Source organism: Monodon monoceros, unplaced genomic scaffold (assembly GCF_005190385.1).
Source record: "Monodon monoceros isolate NGI ecotype Baffin Bay Population unplaced genomic scaffold, NGI_Narwhal_1 Super_Scaffold_1, whole genome shotgun sequence".
Taxonomy (NCBI): Eukaryota; Metazoa; Chordata; class Mammalia; order Artiodactyla; family Monodontidae; genus Monodon; species Monodon monoceros.
Genome location: NW_021703765.1, coordinates 52,597,631 through 52,609,013, shown reverse-complemented (window position 1 = coordinate 52,609,013; position 11,383 = coordinate 52,597,631). Strand labels below are relative to the sequence as shown.

General features: G+C 45.0%; 1 protein-coding gene across 6 annotated transcripts in view; it reads left to right on the top strand.

Annotated features, from left to right (window-relative positions):
* The window catches only part of LPIN2 (lipin 2), an 80,444-nt gene that overhangs the window by 63,027 nt on the left and 6,034 nt on the right, over positions 1-11,383 (top strand). For 5 of the 6 annotated variants that reach the window (XR_003793032.1, XM_029219633.1, XM_029219642.1 and 2 more), the window contains exons 8-14: positions 1,515-1,649; positions 1,805-1,904; positions 4,759-4,946; positions 7,128-7,221; positions 9,191-9,260; positions 9,971-10,060; positions 10,794-10,876. Coding sequence is in view for 5 of the 6 variants with exons in the window: in XM_029219633.1 (XP_029075466.1) it covers positions 1,515-1,649; positions 1,805-1,904; positions 4,759-4,946; positions 7,128-7,221; positions 9,191-9,260; positions 9,971-10,060; positions 10,794-10,876 (760 nt within the window). In the remaining variant the exon portion in view is untranslated. The remainder of the gene's footprint in view (positions 1-1,514; positions 1,650-1,804; positions 1,905-4,758; positions 4,947-7,127; positions 7,222-9,190; positions 9,261-9,970; positions 10,061-10,793; positions 10,877-11,383) is intronic. The other variant, XM_029219652.1, reaches the window with a different exon arrangement.

The window sequence follows — 11,383 nt, the reverse complement described above, 5'->3', positions numbered from 1 at the left end:
GGCAGGCGGACTCTCAACCACTGGGCCACCAGGGAAGCCCTGCATTTGGTTTTTGTGTTTAACCTTTTTTGTTTAGAACAGCTTGTGTGCTTGTGCGCACACGAGCGCACACACGCACACACCCGCCACTACCACTCTTTCCCTCTCTGCACCCATGATACTGACCTTTTGAAGAGCCCAGGCTATTGTCTTGTCTACTTACTTTCTCACAGTCTGGATGTATCTGATTGTTTTTTCAAAGGGACATTCCCGTATTCCCTTAAACTGGAACTTAAGTCTTCTAACATTAAAAAAAAAAAAAAAAAAAAAAAAAGTAAAAATAAACAAGTGAAACTAAGTTTACTAACGTATTCTATCTAAAGCAGTAAATTCAAACTATTATAGCTTTAAAAAGTAATTAATGTAGACGTTATGGAGATATTTTACATTTTCTATAGTAAGCCTTGGAAAGCTGGTATGTGTTTTTCGTTTTTTTTTTTTTTTTTTTAACATCATTGTTCTTTGGATATATACAAATTAAAACCAGAATGACCAGAATAAAAATAGTAGCGCCATCAAATGTTGGTGAGGAAGCAGAGGCATTGGATCATAATTTTGGGAAAATATACCAGACAAGTGAAAATTACGTTCACACAAAAACCTGTACGGTAATTTTAATAGCAGATTTATACTTAATAGTCTCAAACTAGAAATAACCCAGATGTCCTTTGAATGGTGAATGGTTAAGCAACCTGTAATAAGTACTTCATACCATGAAATACTAAGGGAAAGAAAGGAGCAAACTAGTGATAATACGCAAGAACTTGGATGAATCTGAGGAAATTATGAGTAAAGATAGCAAGCAAGCCAATGTCAAGAAGTTACATGTTGTATGATTCTATTTATATAACATGCTTGAAGTTACCAAGTTAGAGAAGGGAAGAACAGATTAGCGGCCGCCGGGGGTTAGCAGTGGGGTGGGGGAGGGAACAAGAGAGAAGTGGGTAGAGCTGTAAACGGTCGCAGCAGGATCTGTGTGGTGACAGTATTTTATATTGACTGTGATGGTAGACGCATGAAATGCACGTGTTGAAATAGCATAGAACTAAAGATAAACACGCACACACTTCTCACGTTTTACAGACCTCACTCAGATTAGGCCAGGTCACGTGCACAGCAGCCACGTGTGGCAGTGATGAGTGGGCAGCGCAGCTCTAGAGGCGTGATTGGATTTGGGTTAAATATTCTTTATTTTTTGAATTGAAGATGCTCCCTACTGCATCTCATCATGTCCCACTATGAGATGCTAACCGTGATCCTGTGTCGAAGGCGTTGACTGCCAGGTTTGCCCACGGTGAGGGGTCCTGCCCTCCGCAGGCACCGAGTGAGCACCCTGTTCCCCGCAAGCCTCCCCTCGTGGCTTTAGAATGATGGCCTCTTTCTCGATGCTGGTAGTCACATCAGGTTCGGGTTCGGTCTCCTTTGTTCGTGCTGTAAATATAATAAACGTTAACCTTCAAGTGTAAACGATTTAGGGCCCAGGATTATTCACGTGAGAGCAGGTGAAAGAATGCGTGACTCAGCGCGTGTTTATTGGGCGGCTGTCAGGAGTGCGACCCTGACGCCCTCTTCCATTCGCATGGATGATGAGAACCCACACAGGGAAAGAGGTTAGTTGACACCTTTAAAAATACAACGTAATTCCAATCATGGTCTGTTTTATTACTTGCAAACCTTTGTTTTCTTGCAGAGTTGTAAATGAAGAATAACCAAGTTCTCATCTCCAATGGTTTTTGTTTTTTTTTTTTTTTTTAAACAAAAACAGGTGTCCACAAGAGAAGCCAGCACCAGGGACCTGATGATATTTACCTGGATGACCTAACGGCGCTAGAACCTGAGGTTGCAGCTCTCTATTTCCCCAAAAGGTAGTGGATTGTATATTGAAGAGTGGGCAGCTCTGAAATATTCTCTGTGTTTCTAGAGCAAAGCATTCTGTCTGAGAAAACAGAGCATGGGGATGGTATCCTTTAGCTAATAAGTTGGATGATTGCTTCAGATTTTGGAAAATTCAGAAATTGTACATGTGTTGTTTTGACTATAGTGATTTGAAATTAATAATTTACCTATTTATGAAAAAATTTTCAATACAGTAAGAAGGTAAGGTGCACTAGTGAAGCTTACATTAGGGCCTAACAGTGGATGTGACTTCAGTTTAGCACCTCCTGTTCATTAGCATTTGTTTCCTTTACTATGTGTTTCAAAGGTAAAATATCTTTATTCAGAGATGCTTTACAAAGAAGGCCTCCACTCTTCAGTGAGTCTCCGCTTGCAGTCCTGGGTCTGGTGGGGCCCCTTCTAGGGCCTGCGCACCCCTGGAGCTCAGCTCTCCGCAACCCCTGGCACCCCCTCCCCCTTCTCCTCCGTGACTCTCACCTTGGAATAACACCGAGATCTCAGCAGCGAAAGACTTGCACTGTTTTCCCAAGGTCACTTCCATTCTTGGGGAAATTCCATGATAATACTCTATCTATGATTATAAAAAACGATTTACTTTTCTCGTGAGAAGTATGGCTTGAATATACTGAGCCATAGTCACACATAATTAAACATTTTTAGGTAAATTATTGAAAAGCATGTCTTAAGTTTTTATTTAAAATAGAAAGATGGGATTGAAAAGAAGATACTTAAATTTTTACAGATAGTTTTGGAAGATCCTTAAAACTCCTTCCTAGCTTTCTGCCCTACATTTGTCTCCAAGTATCCACTTCTTTTGAAGTAATAGCTGGGTTTTTAAGGTGAGAGAACTGAAAACTGGTCCTTTTTTTTTTTTTTTTTTTTTCCCAATAAGAAAGTTAAAATGTAAGCTGTCTTAAAATTATCTCTTCGTTTCCAATCTCCCAGTCCTTAATCATTTATTTACGCTAGGATTCCTAAGACAGATTTCTTAGTTTCCCTTTTAAAAAATGGGGAAGCGTGACTACTGCAGTGGGGCCTCCCTGTGCTGTTATAACTTCACTGTCTGGGACCGTTGCCATTCACCAAGCCTTACCTCAGAAGCTGGTGGTTTCTTGAGACATTCATAAACACTGAGAGACAGTGAGATATTGAAATGCTTGTAAGCATTTGTTTTATCATCGTGGCCATTGCCGTCTTGACCGAATAGCCAGTATTTGTAATTAGAGCTCAACTTTACCCTAAATCACATCAGTCTCATGGGTTTGGCGGCCTGTTGAGTCAGGTGGGTCCTCTGTGCATTTAAGTGGTGGCGTCGGTGAGGGTCACACCAGCTGCTCTGACTGATAAAACTCAAGACCTTGGTGGCTTGACCACAGCAGTTTATTTCTTGCTCACGTGATGCTGTTCTAGTGCTGGTGTTTGGTGGGAGGCCTTGCACACAGGGGCTCAGGAGCGCAAGCTCCTTCCATCCTGAGCCTCCACCATGCCCTCCGGGGCCTCAGTGGGGAAAGGAGAGGATCACATGGGGCAGTTTATTCAGGGGCCCAGCTTGGGGAGGACACAGCACACGCCTTCTGTCCACATGGACAACTCAGTCATCTGATCAAGTGGCCACACATGACTGCAGGGGGACCTAGCCGTGTGCCTAGGAGGTTGAAGACAAGGGTGTTTGTGTTTTACTCCAGTGGTCGGCCTGCACTGGGACCCCAGCATAGCAGCAGGTTTTGCTGCTTTAGGTGGCTTTGGCTTTTTCACCATTTCCAGTGAGGAACACATTCTGTTGATCCGATTGATCTCAGTATCGTGATATGTGTGTACATTGCTCTTAGGAGAGAGAATTCCCAAAAACCTAAAGTTTTCTTCAGAGGCTCAGATACAAAGCATGATCGTGTTCGAAACTGCTCTCTATTTATGACATACCTGTACTCTGCTGCCACCTACTGTTCAAATTTCAGATTTTTCCCTAACGATCATATAACTTCACGGGATAGCATACATTCATATACTGGCTTTTTTTAAAAAAAAAAAAAGTAAAAGAATTTGAAAATTCTAGAACAGTATTTCAATGTGACATTGAAATAGAGCAGTAAACATTCATGACTAAGAGACTTACGGCGTCATTTCCTTGGGTTTTTTTTCCTCTCAAACTTATGCTCCATTACAGAAAGTTTCCTTTAGGATCAGCTTCTAAAACCTTATTTAGAAAAGTGAAAATATTGAATACCCTCGACTTTGGTTCTGGCGCTCACTAGTGTAAGAACAGCTTATTTCTAGTTTCTCAGTACATTTCTTTCTTGAGGTGTGTCTAGGCTCCTGAGAATTTTCACTTGGTTAATTTCTTTGTTGTATTTCGTGAAGTAACAGATGATTTAGAAAAGCCTTGTTTTTAAAAATAATACAACCTTGGACTACAGCATTTTCTACAGGATGTATGTAGCAGTGCAGCCTTTTCTAGGAAGTTAAGATCAAAAGGTTTTCAAACATCAGGTTTTTCTTAATTACTCTGTCATTTTCATCATACGATGTAAATAAATGCTTATAACTCTTTTGCCCCTTGAAGTCAGAACGGCCACCTTTGGAAAGTTCGCATTGTTGTGAATGACGGTAGTGATGTTTGTGACGTGTTCGCTGTATTCAGTTAACTCCTCAGCAGTGCTGTTAGGTTAGTTCAGTGTCATCTGTGATAGGATTCTCAGCACTCCCTGAGCAAAGCCGCGTCCGATGGCAGGTCAGCCTGCTCCTGTTCACAGCGCCCGGGGAGCCCTGTGGTTGGGAAGCTGGGAACGCGGGCAGCTGTGTGAAGGCCGTGCTTTCCTCCCGCAGCGAGTCGGAGCCCGGCTCCAGGCAGTGGCCCGAGTCCGACACGCTCTCTGGCTCCCAGTCCCCACAGTCTGTGGGCAGCGCGGCCGCCGACAGCGGCACCGAGTGCCTCTCAGACTCTGCCATGGACTTGCCCGACGTCACCCTGTCCCTCTGCGGGGGCCTCAGCGAGAACGGAGAGATTTCTAAAGGTAGGCCGGCAGTCACGCCTGCCCCGCTGAGAAAGCAGCCTTGAGCCGTTGTGGGAATCCAGCTCGCGGGGTCTTGTGCAGGTAACCGGGGTCCCCCTTTGCTGTCGGACTCTTGGCCCTTCACTTAGGTACCTTGCGTTGGGGTGACGCCACAGGTAAGTGGGTGGGAGACGGCACGTGTCTGGGGCCGAGGTCTTGGGCGGCCCGCCTGCTGGGCGGCCGGGGTCAGTGCAACTCTGGCCACCTCCTCTTCTGTAAGGTTGTTGGAAGAATAGTTGTGGGACTGGGGCCTGGCTGCCCCGAGCCTGAGACAGGAGAGGAGGGCCTGAGGCTGCCAAAATTGATTGTCTTCTGAGTAGATGGATGTTTCTGGCTGAAGGTAGGAAGGATTGCTTTCTGTCTCATCTTGAGAGTTGACGCAGGAGAGCAAAGGTGCTCAAGACAAGACAAGGGAGCTGCTTAGCGGGGCCAGTTCAGACGACTCTGCTCTGGCTTGAGCAGCCGTGTGTACGTCTGTCCCAAGTTATTTGGCCTTTCTGGTTTTTCCTCCTTTTGTAAACGGAACTCTTCTTAATGTTTTCTCAGTTAGGCTAGTGGCCCTTGATTGACTTTCCTCTAAGGAAAGATTTTCTTTTTACAACTAACATCATCCTTCATCTTCTGCATGTGGCAGGCCAGGCACCCTGAGCCTCACGCCTGTGCTTCCCTGAATCTTCTTTTTCTTAGCGTCACAGGGCGATCACTGTACCTCTTTTCCACCTCTTAATTCTATTTGTTTGTTTTACTTTTTGCTAGAAATTAAGAGCGTGTTATTACGGCCAGTGGTTCCTTCTAGGGACAAAGTTAAATAGGTCACATTTTAATTATAATCCTCATAAGCCGTCACTTTAAAAAATGTAGGTGGAGGAGGGGATATACAATTTATGTAAACTATAAAATTTATACTTAAAAAGAATATTGTTTTCTTAGGTAGAGTTTGTCATTGGGGGAGGCAGAAACGGCAAGTAAAGGTAATAAATATACAGACTGCCAGGAGGAACAACCCCAGGGAGAATTGCCTCTGTTGGCCTGCATGAGAGCGCAGGGTTGCGATCAGCATACCGAAATTCATGCGTAGTTCTCGTTTATTCTGCAAGAGCTTGGGATTTATTTCTTGACGAGACCCTACGCCAAATTCTGGTGTGTGTTTGGTTTCTTTCCTCCAAGCATTGTAAAATGTTCTGATTGTTTTTTCTAACATAGTTTGTACTTGTGCACTTAACGCTGTAAGACCCCCACGAGTATTCCCCAGGTATGCAGTCTCTCCTACTTAGAAGAATGAAGCTCAGTTTTCACTGGTTATGGAGTGGAGTGTGTGCACGTCTGTGCCTTCGCATCTCCCTCCCTCTCGCCACATCTGTAATCTATTTTCCTAGGAGTCCTGGTTTATCCCTTTCTCCCATTTTTCTCTTTTTAAAATTTTTTTTACATCTTTATTGGAGTATAATTGCTTTACAATGGTGTGTTAGTTTCTGCTTTATAACAAAGAGAATCAGTTATACGTATACATATGTCCCCATACCTCTTCCCTCTTGCGTCTCCCTCCCTCCCACCCTCCCTATCCCACCCCTCCAGGCGGTCACAAAGCGCCGAGCTGATCTCCCTGTGCCATGCGGCTGCTTCCCACTAGCTGTCTACCTTACGTTTGGTGGTGTATGTATGTCCATGCCTCTCTCTCGCTTTGCCCCAGCTCACCCTTCCCCCTCCCCCTATCCTCAAGTCCGTTCTCTAGTAGGTCTGCGTCTTTATTCCTGTCTTACCCCTAGGTTCTTCATGACTCTTTTTTTTCTTAGATTCCATAGATATGTGTGTTAGCATACGGTATTTGTCTTTCTCTTTCTGACTTACTTCCATTTTTCTTTGGTTGGTCTTTAGTTTTGTTTTTTCCCATCTGCGGGAGGAGTGGTAGCAGGGGGGGAGTAGAAAAGAAGTGTTCTTTCTCGTCCTGGGAGGAAAAACCTCAAGTGTGACATTTGCTTTTGATGCGTATTAAGAAGTTAGTTGGTGGGTTTTTTGCTTGTTTTAAAGGAATTTTTAAAAATCTCATAGTCCCTTCAACGTAGGTAGTATTGTGATAATCTCATATGGGTATTTATTTATGTAACCTCTAACCAAATGGATAATTATTGTTTTACACTGCAGAGAAATTTATGGAGCATATCATTACTTACCATGAATTTGCAGAAAACCCTGGACTTATAGACAATCCCAACCTTGTAATACGGATATATAACCGGTAAATACTCTTGCTTTTGTAATTATTAAATACTCTTGCAGGTTTTTTTCCCCAAGTGCTGTTTTTAACCATTACAGTCTTTCTTGCTATAAAATATGACATTTCATATAAACGAGCTAATGGGCAGTGGGTGACTTTGAAGTGAAGGTAAAGCCTCAGCTCTGTTTTCAAATGAGGTGTTGAAATGCTACTCTGTTCTATATTGGGTGGGCCAAAAAGTGCCTTCAGTTTTTTAAGTAAAATTAAAGGCACATTTTTCATTTTCACCAAGAACTTTATTGAACAACGTATTCACCCTTTTGTTCCACTACCTTCTGCCACTTTTCAGGCAACTTCGTAATTCCACCTTCCCAAAACTTTTTGAGCAAAGAACTGTTCCAGGTGCCTTTTGCAGTCTTCCAGGGAATTGAAATTTTCTTCCATTAAGAGAATTTTGTAAAGACCTAAATAAATGGAAATCTGAAGGTGCAATGTCTGGTGGATATGGCAGATGAATCAGAACTTCCCAGCCAAGCTGTAACAGTTTTCGCCGGTCATCAAAGAAATATGCGGTCTTGTGTTATCCTGGTGGAAGATTACCCGTTTTCTGTTGATTAATTCTGGTCGCTTTTTGTCAAGTGCTGCTTTCAGTTGGTCTAATTGGGAGCAGTACTTGTTGGAATTAATCATTTGGTTTTCCGGAAGGAGCTCATAATAGAGGACTCCCTTCCAACCCCACCACATATACAACATCACCTTCTTTGGATGAAGACTGGCCTTTGGTGTGGTCGGTGGTGGTTCGTTTCGCTTGCCCCACGCTCTCTTCCGCTCCACATTGTTGTACAGTGTCCACTTTTCATCGCCCATCACAATTTGCTTTAAAAACGGAATGTTTTCATTACATTTCAATAGAGAATCACATGCAGAAATAGGGTCAAGACGGTTTTTTTCCCTTAACTTATGTGGAACGCAAACATCAAAGCGATTCCCATGACCAGGCTGGTGCAAATGATTTTCATACTCATATTTTGAGTATGTCAGCTATCTCCCATGTGGTATAACGTTGATTGTTCTCAATTATGGTTTTGGTTTGATCGCTGTCAACTTCAGCTGGTCTGCCCTGACTGTGGAGCATCATCCAGCGAAAATCTCCAGCACGAAACTTCACAAACCGCTTTTGAAACGTTCAATCAGTCACAGCACCTTCTCCATACACTGCACAAATCTTTTTGTGCGTTTCAGTCGCATTTTTACCTTTCTTGAAATCATAAAGCATAATATGCTGAAAATGTTGCTTTTTTCTTCCAGCTTCAGTGTTAAAATGGCTACACAAAAATTCACCAATTTTGATGTCTTTCTTTCTTTTAAATTTATTTATTTTTGGTTGCATTGGGTCTTTGTTGCTGCACGCAGGCTTTCTCTAGTTGCGGCGAGTGGGGGCTACTCTTCGTTGTGGTGTGTGGGCTTCTCATTGCGGTGGCTTCTCTTGTTGCGGAGCACGGGCTCTAGGTGCGCAGGCTTCAGTAGTTGTGGCGCGCGGACTCAGTAATTGCGGCTCACGAGCTCTAGAGCGCAGGTCAGTAGTTGTGGCGCACGGACTTAGTTGCTCCACAGCATGTGGGATCTTCCTGGACCAGGGATCGAACCCGTGTCCCCTGCATTGGCAGGCGGGTGCTTAACCACTGCGCCACCAGGGAAGCCCCATAAGTCTTTTTTTAAATGCATGCTGATGGGACACCTGTCACAATACAATCTAAGAGAATTGTTTCAAATGAAGTTAAAGACAACTGAGTGCTACTAGAGCCATCCTACGGAAATAACCGAGCAAACCTTTTGGCCCACCCAGTACACTGAAGCAAAGATTACTTATGTGGCAAGCAACTGAGCTGACCATCTTTTCAGTGAAGAGAATAAGGCATTTTATGTGGTATTTCTCCCTCCCGCCCTCTCCTGTCCTGTGTGACGGTCTTGCACGGTTTTACTCTCACAGTTACTACAACTGGGCGTTGGCGGCTCCCATGATCCTCAGCCTGCAGGTCTTCCAGAAGAGCTTACCTAAGGTGAGATCCTCCGCTGTCCGTTGCCCCCCCTCAGAGGTATCTACAGCATGTAGTGCTTCGAAAAATCCAGATGTGCATATTTCTAAACTGGGTACTGTTCAGTTTGATTTAATATTCTAAAATTAATATTACCACTTAAATTATCTCGTACCCCAAAGTGTAGGAAATTACCTGGGCTGCCGTATCTTTGCCATTTTTACTAGATATTTATACCGGTTTCTGACGGTATATGAAGGTTGAGAGATTTTACTGATTGTTAGTTAAATATAGAATAAGTGAAAACATTTCCTCCCATTAATATGGAAAGAAGCAGCAAGAAGAGGGTGATGTGGCCACCAGAAGCATGGCATCGGTGTGATTCATTCAGCTTGTGGTTAAAACATGTAGAACATGAAGCTTTGCTTTGAATCTGTCCACCAAGACGACATCATCAGCCTAGCTGGTCCTCATAACTCATGAGAACCACATTTCCCAAGGGTAGAGAAATGAGAGCAGGCTGCCTGCCAGCCCCTAAGAGGGCTGCTCCTACGTAGCCAGACCACCCAATCTCATACCACAGAACTGCCACCAAAGAGGACACTGTCCATCTTTCAGAGGAGTCTGGGAGGTGTGGAAAGCGTTGCTCACCATCCTACACATTAATGGTTGAAAGGAGTCGAGTGCCTTGTGACTGACAGATGGCTAGACTCACCTGTGTTGATTGTTTTCAGGCCACAGTTGAGTCCTGGGTCAAAGATAAGATGCCAAAGAAATCTGGTCGCTGGTGGTTTTGGCGTAAGAGAGAGAGCATAACCAAACAGGTAACTGAGCTGGAGGTAATCCTTTCCATGGGCTGAAAAGAAGTGAATCTTCGGTTTATTCAAAAGAAACCTTTTTGCCAAGCACAGGTCAAGTTGGGCCACATAATGCTCTTTTAATAACAGTAGTCACCGTGTTTGAACAGTCACGTGTGCAGGTCTGATGCTAGGTGCTTCACATGCTGCATTACCTCTCACCTTTACGACAGCCCAGCAGTGTAGGTGTTTGGATTCCTGTTTTACAGGTGAGGAAGCTGGAGCACAAGGAGGTGATGTAGCTTGACCGAGGGCACGTAACTGGTGAGGGCTGGAGCTGGGCTGTGACCTGAAGCCTGCCCCAAGAGCTGATGCCGTTTCCACCGTGCTGTGTCACCGGATGGAAGCCAGAGCTTGCCACCTTCCCCCGCTGGAGGGAGGGGCATCAGTACCCTCTGTTCTGCAGGTCCAGCATCCCTGCCGTGGACCTAGTTGCATTATGCTGTGTGACTGAGCTGGTGCTGTCTCAACAATTCCTGCCCCTGACTTTGTGGAGGCAGCTTTTTGCACAAACAGCATATGACTTCTCTCTCAGGTTTCTGTCCTTTTTGCTCAAACTAGAGGAAGTTTGTTTCTTAAGCGTTTTTAAGTTGCGGATTCAGAAAGCGGTTTTGCTCGTTCCTGGAGAGAGCTACTGATGAACTTCTGCTTGTCCGTAGGGGGAGAACTGCACATTGTCATTGTTATCTTGCCGTTCCAGCTGCCAGAGGCCAAGGAAGGGAAATCGGAGGTGCCGCCGCCCATCGACCGGCCGTCGAGCGCGAAGGAGCCGGCCAGTGGCAGGTGGGGGCCCCCGGTCTCTCCAGGCTCCCCCGCCTCGGCCACTGCATTCAAGCTGATGTTGGCCGTTTTGTTTAATTCTTAGTCAGAAACGTCTTTGTCCTGTGGACGGGCGTGACAGTCAGTGGCTTCCTTCTGCTGCTCGGTTAGCAGATGGTAACTTCCGCTTTTCGTTAAAGGATACCGTCAGCTTCAGGACTCCCCCGGCGGCCCCGTGTTAGGACTCAGCGCTCTCACTGCCGGGGCCCCGGGTTCAGTCCCTGGTCAGGAAACCGATTCCGCAAGCCGTGCCATGTAGCATGGCCAAATGTGTGTGCGCGTGCGTGTGCGTGCGTGTGTGTGTGTGTCTGTGTGTGTGTGCGTGCGTGTGTGCACGTGTGTGCGCGTGTGTCTGCGTGTGCGTGTGTCTGTGTGCGCGTGCGTGTGTGTGTGCTTGTGCGTGTAGACGATATCATCAGCTTACAGTAAATATACCCCTCACTGCTTCCTGAATACCTTGCTCCTGTCCTG